The sequence below is a fragment of the Tachyglossus aculeatus genome, chromosome X3, assembly GCF_015852505.1.
Source record: "Tachyglossus aculeatus isolate mTacAcu1 chromosome X3, mTacAcu1.pri, whole genome shotgun sequence".
NCBI classification, from domain to species: domain Eukaryota; kingdom Metazoa; phylum Chordata; class Mammalia; order Monotremata; family Tachyglossidae; genus Tachyglossus; species Tachyglossus aculeatus.
The window spans coordinates 23,006,407-23,032,190 of NC_052099.1; the positions used below are offsets into that span (position 1 = coordinate 23,006,407).

At 41.0% G+C, this 25,784-nt stretch overlaps 1 protein-coding gene across 3 annotated transcripts in view; it reads right to left on the reverse strand.

Moving 5' to 3' along the window:
• Positions 1-25,784, reverse strand: part of TRIO (trio Rho guanine nucleotide exchange factor) — a 396,910-nt gene that overhangs the window by 331,598 nt on the left and 39,528 nt on the right. For 2 of the 3 annotated variants that reach the window (XM_038770376.1, XM_038770378.1), the window contains exon 2: positions 7,735-7,767. The exons of the other annotated variant lie outside the window; for it this stretch is intronic. In XM_038770376.1, the coding sequence (XP_038626304.1) occupies positions 7,735-7,759 (25 nt within the window). In that variant the 5' untranslated portion in view covers positions 7,760-7,767. The remainder of the gene's footprint in view (positions 1-7,734; positions 7,768-25,784) is intronic. 3 annotated transcript variants of the gene reach the window in all.

Below are 25,784 nucleotides of genomic sequence, written 5' to 3' on the forward strand. Positions count from 1 at the left end.
AGTTTACCAACACAGCATCCTGTCTCCTTCGGGGGTTACCAGGAATGTTTGGGAGAATGCTTCAGGAACCAAGGTGTGTGGGAGCTACATATGTCTATCCTCATCATTACGGATGTGCCTGTTTACTTTTTCCTTCGATTTGCTCATCTTGTATCTATCAGATGTCTAAGTCCTTCTCGAACTCTAATCCACTTAACTTTTTCCCCATTAAAATTCCCAATTTCCCCTTATGGACCACTTCTATCCAAATGTACAATGTATCCAAACTCACAATCAATCTACTGACATCTTCTGCCTGTTCAACTTTCTGAAGGAATAAACTGCATATGCTTGCCAGCCACTATACAAAGTGGTTTCTTTTTGCATGTTTTGAACTTACAACCTTAAAGTTTCAATGGATAGCCTCTAGGCCTGGTGTTGTAGGAATCTGTGAACAGAGGGAAGCAGTGTGGCCACCGAGAAATAGCACGGGCCTAGGACTCAGAAGACCTGAGTTCTAATCCCAGCTCTACCGCTTATCCACCGTGTGGCCCTAGACAAGTCACTTCCCTTCTCTGTGTCCCAGCTGCCTCTGTAGAATGGGGATTAAATCTTCCTCCCTCTGACTGAAGATTGTGAGCCCTATGTGGGACAAAGACTGTATACAACCTGATTATCTTGTATCTAGCCAGCCCTCAGAACAGTGCTTGACACATAGTGAGTGTTTGAAAATACCATGTGGAAAAAAAAAAAGTAAATCTGTGTTTGCCCTGCCCACACCTTTGTCAATTTTATAAACTTCACTCACGTTCCCTCAGTCTTCCTTTCAGCACTGAGGTCCTCATGTTTTCTGCCTGTCCTCCTACTGGAAGCGGTACATCTTCCGAGCAGTTTGCTTTAACCTTTCAGTGCTTAGAACAGCGCTTTCCACATAGTAAGCACGTAATAAATGCCATTATTATTATTATTATCCTCCCCAGTGCTTCCTCCAGCTCTGCTGCATCTTTTCAAAAACTGCAGCTACCAGGACTGCATACATTACCCCCAGGACGGACAAAACCCAGTTTCACTTTATGACAAATCTCTCCTTTTTGTTTTCTAAAATTTTCCTGATGACACTCAGTATTCTGTTAGCCTTTTTGGCTAATGCACTCTAATCTGATGATTTCAGGGAGCAGTCAACAGTAACTCCAAGATCTCTTTCCTGAGTCAGATTCAACAGCTCAAAGCCCGTCATCCAGTAGTTGTGGCTTGAATGGTTTTTCCCAAGGAACAGCACCATGCAGTTGATTACTGTAAAGCTCAGTTATTACTGTTCATTCATTCATTCATTCAATCATATTTCTTGAGCACTTACTGTGTGCAGGGTACTGTACTAAGTGCTTGGAAAGTACAATTCACCAACAGAGAGAGACAATCCCTACCCAACAACGGGCTCACAGTCTAGAAGACTGTTCTACCCTCTCACCCAGTGAGATCTTCCCAAAGTTGACCTCACAATTAGCACTGCATTCCACCTCGTGGAGGAGGAGCTCAAAGTCACTTGTACTCTCTTAGTGATTATTTAGGAAAATATTCAGTGACGCTGGTCCTAGCATTGAAATCCTAAAGAGAGCTGGGGAAAGAGAAGAGAGCTCACTATTTACACTTTTCCATCCAGAAAAGTAGCCACTTAACCCAGCCCTTTTTTCCTATTATTTCCTTGTTTTTCTATCTGTAAAAGAACATTCTCTCCAATTCTATGACTTCTTAGGGTTATTTTGTTTTCTTACGCCTTTGTTGTGGAACTCAAATATACAGTCTTTCAAAATAAAGTGTACTTGGCAAGGAACAGCAATACACATTAAATTATGCCAACACGTTCTCCATACCAAAGTGCTCACAGTCTAAAAACCATGAGTTATACCATATGGGATTTGACCACAGTGGACAAGTTTGTCCATGAATAAGGAACTGGAATGCTTCACAGAAAGATGTGGCCAAGTAAGGAAATGGCACTGAATGTACCCAAAAGTCATTTTACCTCCTCTCAAATTCTTCCATTTTCAGATGAGCAGCAGTGACAGAGAAAAGAGAAAATAGAACTGCACTTAATATCCGATTTTAGGCAACCTCTCAAATATGGAGAAAGTTAGCTAGCATTAATTTTTCTTCCATTGCTTTCCATGTGGTGCTTCATTTAAAACAGACCTATATATATATATTTTTAAGAGATGATTCAGAATGCAATGCCACACCACTTTTGAATATCTGTTTTGTGAAAAACCCTAAGATACTGGCCTTATTTTCTAAACACTCATTACAAAGGTTTTTCTATTTCAATTAAGTCTAAAATCTAGAGGCTGTATGTCATCTGAACCATTCAGTTCAGGCATATATACCATTATGCACAGCACACTAAATGCAATTTCTAATTATCCTACACAAATTATTTCACAAGGAATAGCCTCGTTACAGCATCACTGCATTTTTCACACTTGTCTGATCAATATATCAGAACATAAAGTAATGGCAGGTAAAGCATCTGGCTACCACAAATCGCCCAAATTGTCAAACCACCCATAAACCAGGCATCGGCACACTCATAATCTGGCCACGATGGAGCAATTAGTTCATGAGATTTGTTTCTGTAAATCTAATAATTCTCATTCCTGATGTTATTAAATAACTTTTACAATTGCCCAGGGTGGGTCAAGGTTAAACAAATGAAAAAGAGGCAAATAATATTAAGGCTGAATATCAGGAATGCCTTTTGAACCTGGAGATCTGGCAAATGCAATCTTCTCCCCAGTGGAAGGTGAATCGGCAGAATAAATTAAAACGGTGCTGACTGAAGCACACAAAACATATTGTAGAAAAGGGATTCCCTACAATGATCATGTTACAGACTTCTATCTGTTTCTATTCATTCTCTCCTTTCTATCATCTCTGGATGGTCTGATCTGATTATCTGGTACCCATCCCATGGTTTACCACTGTGGCTTGTACATAGTAAGTATTTTTCAAATATCATCTCTAAATAGCATTATTAAACCAGCAGTATCTGCATCACCCTAGGCTGAGGACCTGCGGGGTTTCTTGTAAATGTTTGTATTTGGATTTTCATTTGTATATTCTATTCTGCTATTTCATCTTGATATGGTAAACTTTTTCTTTCTCTACAATTGTTCTTCCTCCTGCTCACTCTATTTGTAAATAGTTTTTTTCTGCCTCCCTTATTAGACTGTAAACTCCTTGGGAGCAGGGAGCCTGCATCCTGCTTCTGTTGGTCACTGCTTTGCATTTAGGTGCTCAATTAACACTAAGTGACTGATTTTTAGCATTCTGGGACCTCATGGGAAGTTGCAAAAACAAAAAACAAAACAAAACAAAAAGATAGGTGTTCAGTAGGCAAAAGCAGTCAAAATAGGAATAAACACCTAAGCAAAAAAATAAGCTGGGGAGTGGTGGAGCAGTTGGGATTTCTTATTTGGTTCTGTTTGTTAGTTTTAAGAACCTCTCTGCCTGGCAATCTACAAAAATAGAGAAGCGGCATGGCCTTGTGCATAGAGCACAGGACTGGAGCCCAAAGAACCTGTGTTCTAATCCTGGCTCTGCCACTTGTTTGCTGTGTGACCTTGGGCAAGTCATTTAACTTTCTTGTGCCTCAGTTGCCTAATCTGTAAAATGGGAATTATGACTGTGAGCCCCATGTGGGACAGGGACTGTGTCCAACCTGATGATTGATCAGATCAATTGACTGTACTATGTGCTTGGGAGAGTACAACCCAATATATGAGACCCATTACCTGTCCACAATGAGCTTATAGTTTAGAGGGCAACATGAGGAGGTAAGAAGCTGTGAGAATTTAGGCAGCTGCCCTGTGCCCTAACGGCAGGACTGGGACTGGCCTTGTGGCATCCACGAGTACACCTGCATTTTGAGGAAGGGAAATTGAGAGTTCCACTCCTTGAAACATAGCTTTCTTGTTCGAGCCCCAAAATCAGGGGTTCCAGGTCCAGAGCCAGGAAAGGATTAATTTAGAAAGTGGTATTAGACAGTGCTGCTTGCTCTTGATAACCCACTCTCCCATCTCAGCTTCGTTCCCTCCCAGTCTGGGGCCACAACACTAGCACCAGACGACCAAGTGTCGCATCCATCCACTCGGTCTCTTTGAGCTGGTGGTTTTCAAGGCAGGGTCTTATGGGGCCCTTGTACATCCTGTCCCTAACACTGGTTCAGTGTGAGTCAAATACAAGCCCAAATCCGGGGGACCCAACAAATACTTGTTCCACTCTTCCATAAAACTGGCTTAGCCCAACCCTCCAAGAAGACGTTACATTCTGGGTACCTAGTTAAAATAGAGCCAAGGGAAGTGGCTGGACCTGCCTATTCCCATCCTGGCAATCATTTCCTTCTCATGTCCAATAAAAATGAAAGAACGAACCAAGCTGTGCACAGTCACGGCACAAATGAGGCAGTCTTGCAGGCCTATTTTAAATAGATCCCAAATTAGCATCCGCTCCAGGACAAAGTGACAAACTACAGCGTTGGCCGTTTCTCCATTTCCGCTGCATCCCCTGAGTGAGTCATAATTATCCCATAAGGGTAAAATACGTTATTCCTAAAAGAGCTCCTAAATGCTGAGTAGCTCTAAAGCGCTGGATCTCACTGCCTGGACACAGAAAGTAACAGAGCAAAGTCAACTGTCCTCCAGTGCCATGAAAGTGGCTTTTGATGGAAAAGCCTTGACTCGGAATGTCACACTAAAAAGAATACTGCACTTTGTTTTCGAAGTAGTCCCGTGCAACCAGTGAACAGTTAAATAAATCTAGTAGATGCTAATTGGGCAGGGTCCTTAAATGTTTATCTAATGTGCAGTTCAAACACAATGGTCCCAGGTTGCCTAAGACAATATTTGGAAACATTTACCAGGGTGCAAAAGGGTTCAGGCTTTTAAATAATCCCTCTTGGGGTGAGACACTATGGAAAGTTTCACCTGGGGCAAAAATAGCCTTCTATCCAGGGAGGAACAAACAAAGCACACCACCCACAACACTGTCTTTCACTTACAGTTCCTCTATCTGAGCTCAGGCAATCAAGGACAATCTCACAATCAGCTCTCCAGGCTCACTGAATCACCCCCTGGTTTACGGATGCATATTTATTCCCTTTGCAAATAACAGAAGTTCAACAACATTGAGAAAAACATGATAGAAATGACACAGAGTCATTAGATAGTACAGAGTCCCATTTTACCCAGGCAATGTTTTTCTCCCAGAGTTTATAGTTTGCTTTCCTCTGTCAAAGCACTGTTGGTACAAGCATATCATTGCTTAAACATATCACCAATTCTCCCTTGGCTGAATCCAGTTATTAAAAGAGGGACTCTTTCTTTAACAGGGAACAGCATGTTACTAAGCCCATCTAACCCTCTAAACTTCCTCAGGACTACTTATTACAACTGCTTAAGCAGCACTTCTAACAGCTCAGGATTCAAAACTTATCTCACAGTACTTGTGAATGTCCAAAATTTGAATAAAGACTGAAGAACACCTGATCCAAATATCAAGGGACCAATTCTCAGAAAATTCGTTAAGGGAGTGAGTTATGATGAATATGCAGTGTTCATTCCAGATTTTCATCTGTTTAAAACAATTTGGGGAAACATTTTAGATTTGCCCATCCTCAAATAAATTTATCTTCAAATTCATTTATTCATCCCGTTCCTTCTAAACCCCCTCTTCTTTCGGGCCCACACTTCATATCCTTTCCCTCTAAGCCAGCATTATCACTTTTCCCACCTGCTGCACATCCCCTCTTCCTTTCTCAGGAATTGGGGAGGGAAATGACAATAGCCATTTCCCTTAATGAATGCTCCCCCCACCACTGGGATGCCTTGACAGAGGAATTCAGGGCATTGCCCAAGGGTTTAAGATGGTAGCCCAGATTCTGTGGAGAAGGCCTTGAGCTGTTTGCCAAAGTTTGCCAAAGTTTTATAAGCCAGCCCCTGCTGCCGTCATACTTCAGGAGCTTCTACTGCTCAGCTCCTTGTCATGACAGGAACTAAAAATAAGTTAAGTTTGGCTCCATTGCCACATTAACTGGCCAGGGGCTACAACAAAACTATTCTGAGACACAACCGGAAACACCTGAGGTACTCTGGAGAGGTGCCAATCTTTCAATTTGGGCCAGGGGGTGAAAAGTGAACAGGAACTTTCACGGGAAGAGCATCCTGGAAGGGAATGGACTTCAAACTGCTAACAGGCCAGAAGGGTGTTTTCGGCTCCAACTGGCTCTAGATCATCTCTTCAGATATTGAGGCATCACTGCATCTGCAACCACAATGGGATCCTATGGCTGTGGGAGGATGTACGGAGAAGACCATCTTTCCAATCTGGTGATTTGAGGCCATGCTTCTCAACTGCTCAGTCAGCGGGGAGGCCATGGCAACAGAATCCCTAAGCAGGTGGTAGATCACTCCACTAGATCAGTTCGCCTCCCCTGGCTGGACTATTACAGGAAGCAGAAGGAAGGAAGGGAGTGCCGATGTCCCTTAACTCAGGGTTTAGAAGCCAGGCTCCTTCCCTTTTCCCCTGGACCTCTGCAGAGAAGGAGAAACTCTGCTATGTGTCAAGCACTGTACTAAGCGCTGGAGTAGATACAAGCTAATCAGGTTGGACACAGTTCCTGTCCCACTTGGGGCTTATAGTCTTAATCCCCATTTTACAGATTTACTGAGTGCTTACTCTGTGCAGAGCACTGTACTAAGCATTTAGGAAAGAACAATAAAGTAAGGAGACCTTCTCCTCCCAACTTTGTGGCTACTCTGACTAGGCAAGCCAGCTTGACTTCCACACCTCTCTAGGTGGACAAAGCAGGGACCTAATGGCAGTTCCCCTTGTCCCAATTTCCAGCCCGGGTTTCATCCCCTTTTCATTCAAGCACTGAACAGAAAGTGGGAAAATATCCAATACCATCTAATTAAAGGCAAGTAAACGATCATACCCAGTTATTCTGACCCAATATATAATACCCCCTTGAAGAACTTCTCTTACAGGTGAATCAATTGTACAATTTTTCATGGTTGTGAGAAACATAATAGAACCATGACAATTTTCACTCTGTTACAACTTTGGAAATATTAAATGTTTACAAACCATTATGTGGTTTTGAAATGCATATTTTCATTAAAAGCCCTTTGGGTTTTCATTTGACAAATTTCCATACATAGGCTACCATCTACGGTGTCTTATCTCTTCAGACTTTCCTGCACTGGCACCCAGGAGAAATTCAAGTGCTCTCCTCTGTGGATGAAGCCAAATGCAGAATCACTCACATTTTGCAGAACACAATTCAGAGCAAAACAAAAGTGTTACTAGGTAAAGGGAGTTTGAAAGAAGGACATTCAAAGCAGCAAAAGGTTTACATATGGCTCACTAAAGTGGCCTGTTTAAGCCAGATGCCATGTAAATTAGTGGGCAATATTGCCACTTTTTACATAATCTCACTGTGGGGCTAGCAAAAGTGTTAGGCGCTTAGTACAGTGCTCAATAAATATGATTTGTTAGCAAAAGTAAAGCAGCAGGCTGAAAAATGGAGTGGCCCATTTAAAATATATCTCACGGAATACAGGGCAGCCACATAATTCCACAGCGATATAAAAAACACATTTTAAATGCTAGTTTTCAGCTTCCTTCTTTACTCTCTCTAACCCAGGCCTGGCACAGTTGATCTGAAATCAGAGGCAATGACTACTTGAATAAAAAACTTACCACAGGTCTCAGATGACAGATACATACTATGCGCTGTATGGAAACAAAACAGAGTAAATATTTTAAAATTGAACTTCAGTAACACCTGAAAATCCAACAGAGCAGTGAAGATACAGTACGTCCTCTAAAAACACATGGCTAGCTTTATGAATCCATAATCCAACTGATAAGGGATTAAGGCTCCCATATTCCAATACTCTTCAAAATTAGGACAAATACCTAATATTAAATAGGAAATACTCATCACATCGAGCTGAGATATTTTCTTGATGCGATGAAAACAATATTCAAAGTTTCAGTAGCAATGTTAAGTGAACTTAATACAATGCATTCAATTTCGGAATAATGAAGGAAAACTGCCATTCAATCAGTCAATTTAACCAACTTGTACTTATAGAACTCTTACTATGTGCACAGCACTACACTAAGCACTTGGGAGAGGACAATATAACAATATAACAAACACATTCAACTAAGATCCCTGATGGGATTACTGTGAAACCAGCATTCATCAGTGACACCCCATCCCACCACCCCTCCATTTTAGCCCCCAAAATATATTGTGCTTTAATCCACACTTTATCAAATGTGTTTCAATAAAATTCCACATTATACACAACTACATTTTTTGAATTAAGAAGATACTCAACCTGCAGAGTTTATTTACCCTTCCACTTTTCAAAACTTTATAATTGCTGTTATTGAAGCAAGTACTATAACCCTTAAAAAAAATCATCTCTTCCATTGGGAACAAGTCTGCCTGGCTCAGCTACCTACTAGCTCTGCTGTTTTTCAGGAAATTCCCAGACTACTGAACTGTTAGTATTGTTGTGTGGTCAGCTGCTCACAAATATTAGGAAAGCATGGGTCATTTCAAAAGCTAAATATTATAATAATAATAATAATAATAATAATGGTATTTGTTACGCACTTACTACATGCCAAGCACTGTTCTAAGTGCTGGGGTAGATACAAGGTAATGAGGTTGTCCCACGTGGGACTCACAGTCCTAATCCCCATTTTACAGATGAAGTAACTGAGGCACAGAGAAGCAAAGTGATTTGCTCAAGGTGACACAGCAGACAAGTGGCGGAGCCGGTATTAGAACCTACGTCCTCTGACTCCCAAGCCCGTGCTCATGCCACTAGGTCATGCTGCTGAAAATGTGAAATTACCATCCATATATTAAAATAAAAAATCATTAATAGCTTCAGGGCTGTTGCATTGCTACACAGTGGTACACTACTGGATTTTTAAAATATGCAAACATAACCAATCCATAGTATTACTGGGCCACCTATTGTGTGCAGAGCATCGTACCAAGAACTTGGCACAAACCTACAGAAAAAAAAAACACAAAACCTGGACCCTGACCTCAGGAAGCACATAATCTATGGGGTAAGGGAAACAAAAGACAACAACAACAACAACAAAAAAGAGTCATTAAGCCATGAATCCTCATTCTGTCTCCCCCTTCTAGACTGTGAGCCCGCTGCTGGGTAGGGACCGTCTCTGTATGTTGCCAACTTGTACTTCCCAAGCGCTTAGTACAGTGCTGTGCACACAGTAAGCGCTCAATAAATACGACTGAATGAATGAATGAATTCTAGCTAGAGCCCTACATGGGGCAAAGTTCTGGGCCCAAAAGACAAGAACATTGAAGGCATGGCTGGCACCCATCCTAACCCCTGCTGGGCCCATTCTTATCTCTCAGCAGATGTGGTCACTCACTGAACGATGTTCGGCATAGACATCTGGGTCCCTGCTCATCCTTACCATTCCATACAAACACCTTCACACCAGAACCTTTCTCTGCAAACACAGAGCTGCCAAATGAGCAGAGGGGAGGAGGAATGCATCACCCTATTCCTACCTAACTCCAGTTCACCCTTCCCTTGGCAGACCCAGCCTGAGTTCCTCAACAGCCAAGCCCTACTAAAGGCTCCACATCCCATCACCCCTGGGATGGCCACTGGCATCCTTAAAGACAGAAGAATCAACGCATGGAGAGAAAGACTAAAAGTCTTTCAGACCTTAACCGAAATCAGGAAGCTAATCGATCTACTCCACCAATTCAGCACTTTAATCCTACTCCACACTACTTTCCCCAAACCCACTCCTTGATCAGACCCTCCAACCCCTGAACATTGCTTACCTCTGAACATTATCTATTCATGTTTCCATCCTTTGTACCTGAATATGCCTCATTTATATGTTAGGCCTGTGATGCTTCATGAGTGTTATACTAGTCTGCATGGTAAACACCTAGGGAGCAAGCAATAGGTTTTACATTTTCCTGTGTAATTTCCATCATCAGCCAGTAATGTAACATGCTCTGATGTGGTGGGTACTCAATACATTTTGTTAAACCCACTAAAAAGTTCCAAGCTCACTGTCTATACCTTTGTATTATATGTTCAAATAAAACAATGCATTTACTTACCTTGTTTCTGTGGACTACATTAGACTACAAATGATGTGGGCATTTTGAGCAGAGGAATGCTATTACACAGATCAAAGACCAGCATACTAATGGAAAAAATGTTATTCTGGTAATCTAGGGTTTAGGATATGATTTCCAATAATTTTCGTATATGCAACTAATTTAGGGTGCACTGTTTTCTCAAAAATGTATTCAGTTTCACAAACAATCATGACGGTTTCAAAAGTCTCAAAATCCAAAGGAGAGGGTACTCACATGCGCTTTCAATTTAAGAAAAAATAGGCTTTAACTTGGACCAAATCATATCTTACATCCACATTCTACACATCCCCAAAGAGCAAATTTGTATGCATGCACATCATCACAGCACAACTGAGTAGAGATGACTTCCCCACAGCAACAGGTGGGAAATTTCAAAGATGAAAATAACACTTCAATAATCTCCTTAACTGACACAACTTTGATCGCAAATACACTTCTGTATTTGCCTATCACAGGTGAAGACATGGTTCCTCTAGACTTGTAGGCCTGTTGTGACACGGAACGTTTCTACCAACTCTATTATACTGTACCTTCCCAAGTGCACAGTACAGTGCTCTGCACACAATAAGTGCTCAATAAATACAACTGGTTGGGGGGTTTTTTCCTGTTGTTTTTTTTTTTTGCTTCACACATTTCATGATGACCACCACTGCAAAGAATGAAGAATAGGAAGTCTCCTGGATCTGATAGTGAGCCAACTGAGATCTAAAGACAAGTACAGCCTCTTCCTCAACATTTGGAGATCTGAGGAAATGCCACAGGATTTCAAAAGCCCCTTATTAACTTCTTCCATACGAAAGTGGAGAGAAATAGCCGCAGAAACTGCCATGGTATCTCACGCTTTCCACTACATGTCAATAATAAAATATAACAATAATTGTGTAATTTGTTAAGTACTTTCTGTGGGTCAAGCACTGTACTAATAATAATTATGGTATTTGTTAAGTGCTTACTATATTCCAAGGACTGTTCTAAGCATTGGGGTAGATACAAGGTAATCAGGTTGTCCCATTTGGGGCTCAAATTCTTAATCCCCGTTTTACAGACGAGGTAACTGAGGCACAGAGAAGTTAAGTGGCTTGCCCAAGGTCACACAGCAGACAAGTGGCACAGCTGGGATTAGAACTCACATCCTTTGACTCCCTTTTCACTAAGCCACACTGCTTGAAGACAGTTCCCTTCCCACATGGGGCAGAGAACAGACTTTAAATCCCCATTCTACAGATGAGGAAAGAGATACAGAGACTTTAAATGACTTGCCCAAGGTCCCATATCACATAAATGATGGAGTGGGAATTAGAACCCAAGTCTTCTGACTCCCAGGTCTCTGGTTTTTTTCCATTATTTTGAAAACTTAATAGACATACTATCGCCTAATCACTCTCGGCAATTACACAGAGCTTGATTTGTTGAAGGCAGAACATCTCCCAACAAACATGTTTCTACACAATCACATGCAAGTTAAAATAAATTGCCCATCCGCATTTGATTCCCAAACTATTTTCCCCTATTTCAAAGTTTAATGACTACTCGGTTCCCTCAACGGTTTCAATCAGTCCTCGTCACTCAAGCGGGACCCAGAACAGAAGTTGTTCTCTCAAAGAATTGAGAGTACTGGCACTGAGGAATGATGTCCAAAGCTTAGAGTGCTCAGTGTGAGAGAAACTATTTCCAGCATAAGCTGAAAGGCAGCATAAGCTTGTGGCATCCATGCATTTTGAAGGAGAGAAATTGAGAGTTCCACTCCTTGAAACATAGCTTTCTTGTTCGAGTCCCAAAATCAGGGATTCCAGGGTCCAGAGCCAGGGAGGGAATAATTCAGAAAGTGATATCAGACAGTGCTGCTTGCTCTTGATATCCCATTCTCCCATCCAACCTTCGTTCCCTCCCAATCTGGGGCCACTAGCACCAGACAACTAAGTGTCGCAAAAGACATACAGTAAAGTAGTGATACAATGAGAGAGGACAAGGAAAAGAGCAAAAAACAAAAACCCAAAACCCACAGACGAGCAAAGAAACAGGTAAAACACTATTTATAGGTACATTCTAACCAACAAAGGACCTACATAAAAAAGAAAAGGGCGAAAGGGAAGGAAAATCTAAAAATGAAAATGGACACAAATGGGGGTTGGGAGAATGGAGAGGTTGGGAAAGGGCTGGGAAACTTAGGCCACCATTGTCCTCTTCTGCTGGGCCTGTACCTGTAGTTCCAGGTCTGGGCTCTTGGCCCTCCTCCAATTTGCTCCAGCGGCCACCGAGGCATGAAGGCAGTCACCGAGGCATGAAGGCAGTCACCAAATAAGCCGTATGGACTGTCACGCGCATTAATGCCAGGCAGGCATGCAGTTCAGAGCCTTGAGCTATGAGGGACAGAGTAAAAATGGCAAAAGTGGGACTGCAGATGCTGACGAGCAAGAGACAGCTGGGGAGGGGGCAGAGGACCAAAACCCCGCCCTGGCCTGGGCACACGTGGGTAGGGGTACTGTCCGCCACCAGCCAAATGGACTGAACCAGGGACACACTGCAGCCTGGCTCCAACATTCCCGACTGGCAGCTATGACCATTTTGTTTTACCAGGACCTAAGGATGGCCAAACTTTCTGAAGCACATACTATGTGCCATGTACTCAGGTAGAGACAACAAAATTAGATCAGAACAAGAGACAGCTATGCCTACTGATTGCTAAAATCATCAACTAGCTCACAAACTTCTATTTAGTGGTGATATCAGTTTCTAAAAACTTCCAGGGTCCCATATTACATTAATGTATCAAAAACATCCTGCAATAATAATATTTGCGTATTTATTTTCCAGACTAGGTTTATAGGCACAAACACACCCCAAGGTAAAAACTCCAGTGTGCCTATTCCAAGTAAGTATCCAGAACCAGAAGATTTGCAAGAGAAAAAATAACCCATTCAACATTTGCAAACTTCTCAAACACCTTTCACACAGAACCACCATCCACCCCCAATCCAGCACTCCTTTGGAAAAACCTTCTAAGACTGTTTCATGAAAACTAAAGGATACCAATTGCCAACCTTTAAGTTGTTTTAATTGCCACGACTTCTAAATCTTGAAGGATATGAAAAGGAGGAAACCACACATTTCTTGCACTGAAGCCACAACAGAATAACTCTCCTCAAAAAGACTGTAATCAGAAAAAAATGTCCATGTGCCCAATTCCAAACTTGACTCCTTGCAAAAAGCTGACAACATCAATATGCCACCAGCATCTAAATATTTTTAGATTTGCACTGGACATGTGGCTTCACTCAATGTACTTTAACTCCTATTATCTCCTCCCATTGGCTTACTTCTTTTTGTGGTTTCTCACAACATGTTTGAGGGAAATTTGCAGTGGAATGAGCAAAATGGAGCAAGATGTAGGATGAGCTGTGTTATTACTAACCTACCCTATCTCTTCTATTCCTTATTTGTATAGCCTTCTCTTTCTCAAGAGTGTGCCCTCGCACGAACACACACGCACACGCACACACACACACACACTCTCTCTCTCTCTCTCTCTCTCTCTCTCTCTCTCTCTCTCTTTCCCTTACCTTTTTGCTTCCCTTCCTAGATTTGAGCTGGTCTGGTGATACAGCACTACAATTAAAAGGGTGAGGAGAGTAAAAGGAAAAATCAGGTCCATGTGACCTGCTGAATGGAGCAAATTGGATTGTTAGATTGTGAGCTCCATAGGAGACAGGGCTGTGTTCAGTTGATTATTTTATATCTACTCCTGCACTTAGCACAGTGCTGGACATAGAATAACCTGATACAAAGTGTATTCTAAATTTAACATATAATACATTTTCAATAATGTATGTTATTTTCTAACATACCTATCAATCTCTAGAGGCTACTTTCCAAAATTAACAAAATGCCCTTCTAAAACCACTAATGGTCAGGAAGGAATTGAGAATGAAAAATATTTCCTTCACACAACTTCCACGAGGATCTTTTTGCACCAAAGGACTTAGTTCCCAAGAACTAAGAACTGTATTTTGGCATATACAAAAGGAGACAATAGTAACTTTCGGAATAAAATTAAAATGACCTACTTGAATCCTAACTCTGAAAAAGATCACAGTCTAACATGCCCTATTTTAGTGATTTTTAAAACCTCAGGTTAGGTCAGCTTTAAAAAAAAATCAACTTCAATTTAGACCAGGATACAATAATGAACTACAGTGATTGGGGCAATCAATCAATCAATCATATTTATTGAGCGCTTACTGTGTGCAGAGCACTGTACTAAGCACTTGGGAAGTACAAATTGGCAACATATAGAGACGGTCCCTACCCAACAGTGGGCTCACAGTCTAGAAGGGGGAGACAGAGAACAAAACAAAACAAAACATATTAACAAAATAAAATAAATAGAATAGATATGTACAAGTAAAATAGAGTAATAAATATGTACAAACATATATACATATATACAGGTGCTGTGGGGAAGGGAAGGAGGTAAGGGGCAGTGTGGAGGTACTTAACAGCTGTCCTCTCCTGTCCCAGTCCCATCTCAAACAATCCATTTTTAGTCAATGACAACATGAAGCTGCAGGCAAGGCAAAGGTCAGGTCCAAAAAATCAGGCCACCCACGAAGAGATTGGATTGACTGCATCAGGATTAGACCAGCTTTTAGTCTAGGTTATTTCAAGGATTTGGAGACAACCAGAATACCTTATGCAAATTAACTTAAGGTGCTGATAAATCGCTCACTTTGTTGCGAACAGTGTACTAAAAGCTGGGATAGATACAGGATAATAAATAATTTAATAGCCCTGACTGATAGAGCATGAGGGGCAGCATAGCCTAGTGAAACAGCATGGTTCTGTGGGTTACGAGCCCGGGTTCCAGTACCGGAAGAGAAGTAGAGAAGCAGCATGGCTCAGTGGAAAAGAGCATGGGCTTTGGAGTCAGAGGTCATGGGTTCAAATCCTGGCTCTGCCAATTGTCAGCTGTGTGACTTTGGGCAAGTCCCTTAACTTCTCTGGGCCTCAGCTCCCTCACCTATAACATGGAGATTAAGACTGTGAGCCCCCCATGGGACAACCTGATCACCTTGTAACCTCCCCAGCGCTTAGAACAGTGCTTTGCACATAGTAAGCACTTAATAAATGCCATCATTATTATTATTATTGCCAGTTCGGCCACTGGCTTTCTCCATGCCCTTGGCAGGTCATTTAATCTCTTTGGGCCTCCTCTGCCTCATCTCTAAAATGGGGGTCTCTCCCATCTTATCTCTCAAACTCTTGGAATGTGAGCCCTGTTTGGGGCTATATTTGAATTTGATCTGATTATCACATTCCTATCCCAGCACTTAGCACTTAGTGAGAGCTTAATAAAAGTTGTCATTGTTATTATACATCAGACATGGTCCCTGTCCCATACAAGGCTAAAGATTTGAAGGGTAAGAGGGTCTCACAGAGAAGACTGTCCAGTCACGTCTAGAAGTGGTTTGATAAAGGGAGCCTACAGGGTAAAGGACCGGGCAAAAATGGAGGCAGTTTGCAGGGCAAGAGAGACTTCCCCCAATCACTTTCTCCACCCTATTAAATTTAAATAAAACATGATTACACTTTAACATTGGAATATGAATCCTAACTTCATCCAAAACAGACAGGTTGAAAAACCAAAAATTCCGAAAGGACCATTCATAAACCACGTTTCCTACACCAAACAGTTATCCTCCTCAAATATGTCAAGTGATCCAACTAAAAAAAAAAAAAAGAGGTTCCAAGGCAGGGGCACTGATTATCTGTCTAAATTCAAAATGGACACTGCAGCTTTTTGTTTAAGCAGTAGAAGCAAATAAACAATTATTGATTCTGATAACTTAGCCCAAAAAATTCCTCCCTCGCTCAAAATAGCCAAAATTTTGAGAGACTTTTCACCACTTTTTTGTCCATGTGGGGATGGGTGATACAAAGACCCTCTCTTGAGTTCTTGTTAAGAAAATGAGAACACAAGCCAGATACTGAGGGCTGACAAATACTGACTCACTGTTCTAGTCACACTTAACTCATATATGAAATAAGCAATTCAGCCATTTAAGGAGTGGGGGGAGGAAGGGGTTGGAAAAAAAAAAGTGTGTCTGTTTTTAAACAGAACTCCATTTAGAGTATCCTTCTGATTCAGCACCATTCCTTATGACTGCTCTTCTTGGCCAACCTTCAATGCCTTTATTTATCCAATAGTAAAACCCAAAAATGAATGTTGCTAAACAGAGTTGATATCTTAACATGACCTTTTAAGTTCATGATAGCAAAACTCCAGAACTGTTTCTAATACCATGGGACAAGCTCTTTGATACAAACTTCTAAATTAAATATTCGAAAGCAATGCCTGCACTTTTCAAATGAAGTTAACAGAGTTTTGATGCCCCAACAGGAAGGCTCAATCCCACATCGACTGTGTAAACGCTTAATAAATACCATCATTATTATTATTATTGTAAAATTAATTCTCAAGATGGACCTTATTTTGAACACTTTCTGATATCCTTTTCAAGTTTCCCTGCCATCAATGAATATGAAGATCCTATAGATCAAGAGAAAATGTCCTTTATGGCTGTCCCTTGGCCATTATCTTTAAGATGACCGCCCTTAATTCTGGGAAGGCACCATTTCAGAAGTCTTCGGATTGGTAGCCTTGATTCCTGTTTGATTTTCCAAACAACAGTTGTGAGGTTGTATGACTGCAAAAACCATGTGAGGAGAGTGGCTTTCATCTTGTTGCCTTCCCAAAAATGAAGGTGTATTCCTCCTAGAGATAATGCAAATATACATTTTAAAGATATAGAAATGTACTGCACATATGCAGGCATATTTAAGCGACAGGGAAATAAAAGAAGGGATGATGAACATATGAGTGATAGTATGAGGGAAGGGGTGAAATAAGAGTAGGTGGAGATATGGGTCTGTGATCCCATATACTGTGCTTTAAAAGGTCCTTGTGGATGAAAGTCATAGAGTTGCCCAGCGTGGCTCAGTGGGAAGAGCCCAGACTTTGGAGTCACGGGTCATGGGTTCAAATCCCAGCTCCGCCACTTGTCAGCTGTGTGACTTTGGGCAAGTTATTTAACTTCTCTATGCCTATTACCTCATCTGGAAAATGGGGATTAAGACTGTGAGCCCCCCATGGGACAACCTGATCACCTTGGAACCTCCCCAGCACTTAGAACAGTGCATTGCACATAGTAAGCGCTGAATAAATGTTATTATTATTATTATTATTATTATTATTATAACAACGGTAAGGTCATGCCAGGGAGCTGGTAGACAAAAGAATGGTGTGAATGAGAAAATCAGTGAGAAGGAAATCAATTACATGTAATTATTAGAAAGTGTGCATATCTCAAAGTTTTGGGGAGGATAACTTCCTATATTTCTGAAATTGCCATGTTTCAATAAAAAAGCTACTTATTACTTTTTTTAATTTCCAAAACAAATAACAACATATTCAGCAGCAACAGAAAACATATTAACACAATAAGAAGAAGCATAGCCTAGTGGAAGTAGCATGGGCCTGGGTATCAGAGGACTTGGGTTCTAATGCAAGTTCCACCACTTGCCTGCTGTGTGATCTTGAACAAGTCACTTTAACTCTAGACCGCAAGCTCATTGTGGGCAGGGAACACATCTACCAACTCCGCTATATTGTACACTCCCAAGTGCTTAGTACAGTGCTCTGCACACAGTAAGTGCTCAATAAATACAATTGATTAACTTCCCTGTACCTCAGTTACCTCATCCATAAAATGGTGATTAAGATTGGGAGCTGCTCCATTTGTGGTATACTGACTGTGTTCAACCTGATTAGCTTGTATCTACCCCAGCACTTAGTACAGTGTAACCACATAATAATAACTGTACATAGTAACCACATAAATACCACTTAAAACAAAAAAAAACTCACACATGAAAATATCTTTTTAACAAGATTAATTTAATTCAGTTTCTGTACCTGGGCTTAAAAGCAATAAATGGATCCTTCTATAGTAATGACATGGCCACCTACAATCTACTTAAGAATTTGGATTGAGGCACATTTCTTTTAATGGAAAGAACATGGACCTAGGTGGATTCTAATTCCATCTCATTTAACCCCAATGTGCCTCAATTTTTTTCAACTATAAAATGGTGATGAAGTATAATAATAATAATAATAATAATAATAATAATAATAATAATTGTGGAATTTGCAAAGCCCTTACTATGTGCCGGGCACTGTACTAAGTGCTGGGGTAGATACAAGGTAATCATGTTGGACACAGTCCCTGTCCCACCTAGAGCTCACTGTCTAAAGCTACACTTTACAGATGAGGTAACTGAGGCCCAGAGAAGTTAAGTGACTTGCCCAAGTCACACAGCAGACAAGTGGCAGAGCCAGAATTAGAACCCATGACCTTCTGACTCCTGGGCCCATGCTCTATCCATTACACCATGCTGCTGCTCCCCCCTAGATCATGAAGCCTGTGTGGGACAGGGACTGTATGTGATCTCAGTCAGTATGTACACAAGCACTTAGTACAGTGCTTGGCACTTGGTAAGTATTTAAATACCACAAGCATTACAACATGGACCTTTACTGAAAGCAAAGGGTCATTTCCCCTTTCAACCTGGCAATTCCTAACATGTAAAATAGTGAGAAAAAATTAAAGGTGTTATTTATTTTTTCAAGTAGAAAGTATTGTATTTTTTCCTCTCAATTTTCCATCATCCATTATCTCCTATCATGTTTGCTAATTCTTTCTGCACAGCATCAAGTCTCTGACTCGGCTCCATTCCTCACAAACTAATCCAGAGTGTACGATTAAGAAATCTTGATTTTGGAAGGTACATATTTGTCCAATACTTAAATGGGTAGGTTGTACAGACGTCAGAAGCAATTTTGAAGCTCAAAATGAGTAGTCAGGCATTTTAGAAAGCTATTATATTTCTGCCCTGAAAATAGACGTGCATTATCCTTAAGTAGGTGACTGGACTAGAGAGACCCATAATTTACATGGTAAATATTTGCAAGTGAAACAACATAAAGTATTATCTTGCCAAAAAGATCTTAGGATTTAGAGTCAGGGCTTCAGGTGACAAAATCCTACAGAAGGATAATGAATTCTATTTTGGATTACTCCATTTCCCAAACACTGCGAAAAAGAAAGCATCACTTCGTTTAGGACCGTCAAGCAAATCCAACAGCCTCTACTCTGTCAATCCTCCTAGGCCGCTCAACTGCCTTCAATACTTTCCACTATCCCCTTCTTCTTGAATATCTTTCCAACCTTGGCTTCACTGACACTGTCCTCTCCTGTTCTCCTCCTATCCCTCTGGACATTCCTCTCAGTCTCTATCACAAGCTTCTCCTCTACCTTCCATTCTTTAACAATGGGAGTCCCTCAAGGTTCAGTTCTGGGTCCCCTTCTATACTTCATTTACACCCACTCCCCTGGAGAACTCATTCACTCCCAGGGCTTCAACTACCACTTCTATGTGGATGATTCCCAAATCTACATCCCCATCCCTTCCCTCCCTCCTCCTCTGCAGTCTGGTACTTTTTCCTGCCTCCAGGACATTTCTATTTGAATATCCCACCGACATCTGAAAACTTAACATGTCCAAAACAGAACTCCTTAACTTCCTACACAAACCCTGTCCATCCGTGACTTTCCCATCACTACCGACAGCATCCCTCATCTCTCATTCAACCCAGATATTCCATCTGTTACCAAATCCTGTAGGTCAACCTTCACAACATCAGTAAAATCAGTCCATTCCTTTCCATCCAAACTTACTATGCTGACCTCAGCACTTATTCTATCCCACTTTGATTAGTTCTATCACCCTCTTTGCTGACCTCTGTGCTTCCTGACACTCCCATTCCAGAACATACTTCACTCTGCTACTCTGATCATTTTTCTAAAAAAAAAAAAAAAAAAAAAAATTTTCCCACTCCTCAAGAACATCAGGGTTTATCCATCCATTTACGCATCAAACAGAAACTCTTTACCTTTGGTTTTAAAGCACTCAATCACTTTGTCCCCACCTATCTTGCCTTGTTGATTTTCTACTATAACCCAGCACATTCACCTTCGCCCCCTACGCCAACCATTTCACTGTAACTCGAACTCATCTACCTCACTGCCGACCCCTTGACCACATCCTGTCTCTGGCCTTGAACTCCATCCCCATTCATACTGAACAGATCACCATTCTCCCCACCTACAAAGCCTGATTAAAATCACATCCTCCTCCAAAAGACCTTCCCTGATTAAGCCTTCATTTCCCCTACTCCCTCTCCCTTCTGCATCCCCCTTGTACTTGGATTTGTATCCTTAATTTCCTTCACCCTACAGTACTTGTGTATAAATCCATACTTTATGTTAATGTCTGTCTCCCCCTCTGGGCTGTAAGTTCACTGTGGGCAGGAAATCTACCAACTCTGTTGTATTGTACTCTCTCAAGTGATATTCCAGAATGAAAGCTCCCAGTCTTTTCAGCCTACCTTCATATGGAAGTTAGCCAACCTTTCAGTACTTTTTCCAGCTCTATTATCAATCATATTTATTGAGTGTTTACTGTGTACAGAGCACTGTATTGTTTCGGAGAGTACAATGTAAACAAAACTGGTAGGCACATTTCATGCCTACAAGGAACTTACAGTCTAGAGGGGGAGAATGTGCTTCTTAGTATGCTGAATTCAGTATTCTGAGGGTGAGTGTACCATGGCTTTATCCAGGAGCAAAGCAATGTCTTTGGTTTTGTTTTTTATCTTTCCTGATGCATTCAGTTGGCCTTTTTGGTTATGTCTCATATTGCACCAATGATTTAAAGGAGCAGCCAAAAGTGATTTGGAAATCTCTTTTCTGAATCATTTTGGTCTCCCAAAGCTCTTGTTTGGCCTCAGAGCCAAGAGGAATTGGTGATTTGCAAGGAATACTTGGAAAACACCAAGAAAAGGTGTTAAACCTAAAGACACAGAAGATGGGGGTTAGTTCTACTTAGATTAATTATCACTAGCATTATTTCTCCAACACTACAAGTTGATTACAGACCTGTGCTAAAAACTCCTAAGACTTTGTAGGTAGGACAAGACCTACTTATAGCCCTTGTTTTTAAAACTGCGGTCTGTAGTCATGGCTAGCTATTTCAGTTAACATTGTACTTGAGAGGACAGCCCAGGCATAGAGACCAAACAGAGAGCTATATTTATAATGACCTCGGCTTTGAGGGCAGGAAAGTACAGTCTTGACAGCTACTTCAGTTTTGATGTGAAAAGAAACAACTGTGCACTTTGTTGGAGGGACTTTTGCTTTTAATGCATGGCAAGCAAATAGATATATACAAGAATAAATAGTGTAGGATTATTTTAAACTGCTCAATGGTCCCAGGAATTACACTGATTATTTCACACCAGAAATTTCTTTCATTCCAAAACTTGTTTATGTTAATGTTTGTCTCCCCCTCCACACTGTAAACTCCTTGAGAGAACCTATCTTGGTAGAATGTATCTACCAACACTGTTGTATTGCACTCTACCAAGTGCTTAATACAATGCTGTGCACAAATTACTCACTCAAAAAATACCATTGATTGATTCTGAAAACGTCTTGAGAGTGTAGGGGTCTCCTTACCCAGATGTATTAAAGTGCTCAGTACAGTGCTTTGCACACAGTAAGTGCTCAAGAAATAATACTGAATGGATGAATATTAATAATTATGGTATTTGTTAAGTGCCTACTATGTGCCAGGCACTGTATTAAGTGCTGGGGTGAATACAAGCAAATCGGTTTTGACACAGTCCCTGTCCCATGTGGGGCTCACTGTCTCGCTCCCCATTTTAAAGATGAGGTAAGTGAGGCACAGAGAAGTGAAGTGACTTGCCCAAGGTCACACAGCAGACAGGTGGCCCAGTCGGGATTAGAACCCATGACCTCCTGACTCCCAAGCCCGCGCTCTATTCACTACGCCATGCTACTTCTCATATTAAAATATTAAAACTGACTTGTTCCAATGGCCTTGGTGGAAAAGAGGCTGGTGTGATGGTGGGAAGCAAAAGATCGGGGAAGGGAAATTGTTCGCTTTTTTAAAGAGGGTGATTCTCCTATATATTTCAAACGAAAGAAGGACACCCAGTTCCTCATCACTTAGCCTTCTAGAATAAAGGCTAATGAGCCCCAAGAATGATTTTTAGAAAAGATAAGTGTAACTGACATAGCAGAGAATTGGTATAGAATTCATTTTTCCTACTCCAAAAAAAAATTGTCTAATGTCTAGCAGTTGGGTTTGAACATTCTCTGACAATCAACTTTGGCAGTTGCTAAGATCATGAATATCTCAAAAGGTAAAAATCTTGTTCTTAGCGGGGTGTGAAGGGCAGGGGATGTATGCTGAAAGCTATAAATACTCTTAATAATTGAGAGAGTGAACCTTATGCTTTTTTGTGTATCTGTAGTACACCCAGATCTCCTGTAATGTTCTTGCAGAACTACATGTTAAGGAAACCTCATGTCACAACACTTGAGTCCATGTCCAATACCAAGCACATACACACTTGTGTTTCTCCCAACACCACATTACCCTGTACCAGAGAAGCAGCAAGACCTAGTAGAGCGAGCAAAGGCCTTGGAAGTCAGAAGACTTGGGTTCTAAGTTTGGCTTTGCCATGTGCCTACTGTATGGCCTTGGACAAGTGCCTCAATTTCCTAATTTCTAAAGATGAAGAGAAGATAACCTGTTCCACCTCTCCTTTAGACTGTGAGACACTTGTGGGAAGAGACTGTGTCTGATCTGCTTCTACTGCATCTACCTCCGCCCTTAGTACAGTACTTGGCATAAAGTAAGCATTTAAATAATACCACAATGGCAGTAATGGTTTTTATTGAACCCCACTGGGTGCAACACCCTTGGGAAGGCACAACAGAATGGAGAGATACAGTTCCTGCCCACCCGGAGCTTGCACTGTAAAAGAGGAGACTGGTATAAAAATATTTACCATTGAGTAAGCAGCATGATAGCAATTAATAATTGTGGTACTTGTTAAGCTCTTACTATGTACCAAGAACTGTACTAAGCTCTGGGGTAGATTCCAAATAATCGGGTTGGACATGGTCCCTGTCAGTATCAAATGCCCATTTTATAGATAAGAGAACTGAGGAACAGGGAAATTAAGGGACTTGCTCAAGGTCACACAGAGCCAGAATTAAAATAATAATTATGGTATTTGTTAAGGGCTTACTACGTGCCAAGCACTGTTCTAAGCACTGGGGTAGATACAAGGCAATCAGGTTATCCCACATCGGGCTAATATCTTAAATCCCATTTTAAAGATGAGGTAACTGAGGCACAGAGAAGTTAAGCGGCTTGCCCAAGGTCACACAGCAGACAAGTGGCAGAGCTGGGATTAGAATCCTCATCCTCTGACTCCCACTAAGCCACACCGTTTCTCTAGAACTTCACTCCCAGGCCAATGCCCTTTCCATTAGACAACACTGCTTCCCCATACTAAACAAATGTTCAACTGAATAAACATAAATACATAAGTGCTGAGGATGAGAATAACTAAGGACATTAAGTGCCATCGGCAGCTGATGAGGTGATACGACTTGAAGTATTGGGAATTAATTGAGAGACGAGGGTGGTCAGAAAAACTTTTCCAAACTCAAAGCAAGAACTAAGCCCATCACCAGCCTGACCACAAAAAAAAACAAAAAGCAACCACCACCAAATGCCTGGTCTATCTCTAGAATCCCTCTAAATTCCACCATTTAATCCACTGTAAACAAACAAACCTTTTAAAATATTTAATCTGTAACTTGGTTTCAGAATCCACTTACTGCCCTCTAGGTTGAGTTTAGCTCTTTAATTTGACCTCAGTGTACATGTTGTGTGCCTATCATGTAATTAACACCTGGTCTGTAGGTTCTTCAACTCCATTAAACCATCTTTTGCCAGAGAAGAGGCTGACTTGACAAAAAAGAAGCTGCAACTTCTGAAATTTGAGGTCCATCAGACAAAACTGAGGTCACAAATATTCTCCCTTCAAGGCCCTACTGAGAGCTCACCTCCTCCAGGAGGCCCCCTCCTTCATCTTCCCCTCCTCCCCCTCCCCATCCCCCCCACCTTACCTCCTTCCCCTCCCCACAGCACCTGAATATATGTATGTTTGTACGTATTTATTACTCTATTTATTTATTTTATTTGTACATGTTTATTCTATTTATTTTATTTTGTTAATATGTTTTGTTTTTTTTCTCTGTCTCCCCCTTCTAGACTGTGAGCCCACTGTTGGGTAGGGACTGTCTCTATATTTTGCCAACTTGTACTTCCCAAGCGCTTAGTACAGTTCTCTGCACGCAGTAAAGCGCTTAAATACGATTGAATGAATGAATACTGCTGTAGCCCTTTATTTCCTCTGGCACCCAATTTACCCTAGATGAGGAAATGGGGCTGATCATCTCCAAGTTAACATCAATTTTCATTTTATAGTGGAAATATTGTTACTTTAGTTCTTGGCTTAAAATTCTATGTAAAAATGTTTACAAGAAAAACCAAAATCATGGTCACGAAACTGAAAATACAAGTTTGCATTTATGCATTTATACTATAGGCAAAAATAAATCTCACCTTGCTTGTTTAATCTTTTGCTGAAAGCCTACTGTATTCAGAGTCCTGTCCAAGAGAGGGTTCAACAAAATTAAGGGGCGTGGTCCCTGCTCGCAAGGGGTTGGATAGACTTCTTATAAGTTCTTTCAAGCAATAAAATCAATAGTATTTACAGAACATCCACGATGCACTGAACACTGTACTTAGCACTTGGGAGCATACAATAGAATTGTAGCAGCCCTAGTAAGATGCTTAAAACAGACAATAAATATTCCTGAGTACTATCAATAACCTCACTTTTGACTCTGACCATCTTTTTGGAAAGGTGTCACACAATCAATCAGAACCAATTTAAAAACTGGAAAATTAAAGCTGAATATTCCAAAACTCAAAAGGTTTAGATACGGCTTGCAGAAGCTTTAGCAAAAATAATTACTGAAATGACTGAACCATATTCTAGTTTTGTTTTTTATGGTTTTTGTTAAGCACTTACTATGTGCCAGGCACTGTACTAAGAGCTGTGGTAGACACAAGTTTATCAGGTTGGACACAGTCCCTGTTCCACACAGGGCTCACAGCCTTAATCCCCATTTTACAGATGAAGTAACTGAGGCATAAAAAAAGTGAAGTGACTTGCTCACGATCACTCAGGAGACAAGTGGCAGAGCTAGGATTAGAACCCAAGTCCTTCTGACCTAGTTCTAGGCTCATGCTTTATCCTAGGCAACGCTGCTTCTCAACGAATTGAGAACGCTACTAGTTGAGCAAACCTCTTAATCATTTTACTTTCAACCTACTTTTGCAGTTCTGTCACAACCCACCTTCCCCTCTTCAAAAACAAAGAGTGGGCAGAGGGTTCTGCACAAAAGTTCCACTATTTAATGAATATGGAGTTTTAAGTGAACAAATATCTCAATTTTGTTCTTAGATCTCATCTATCTCACCACTAACCCCTTGC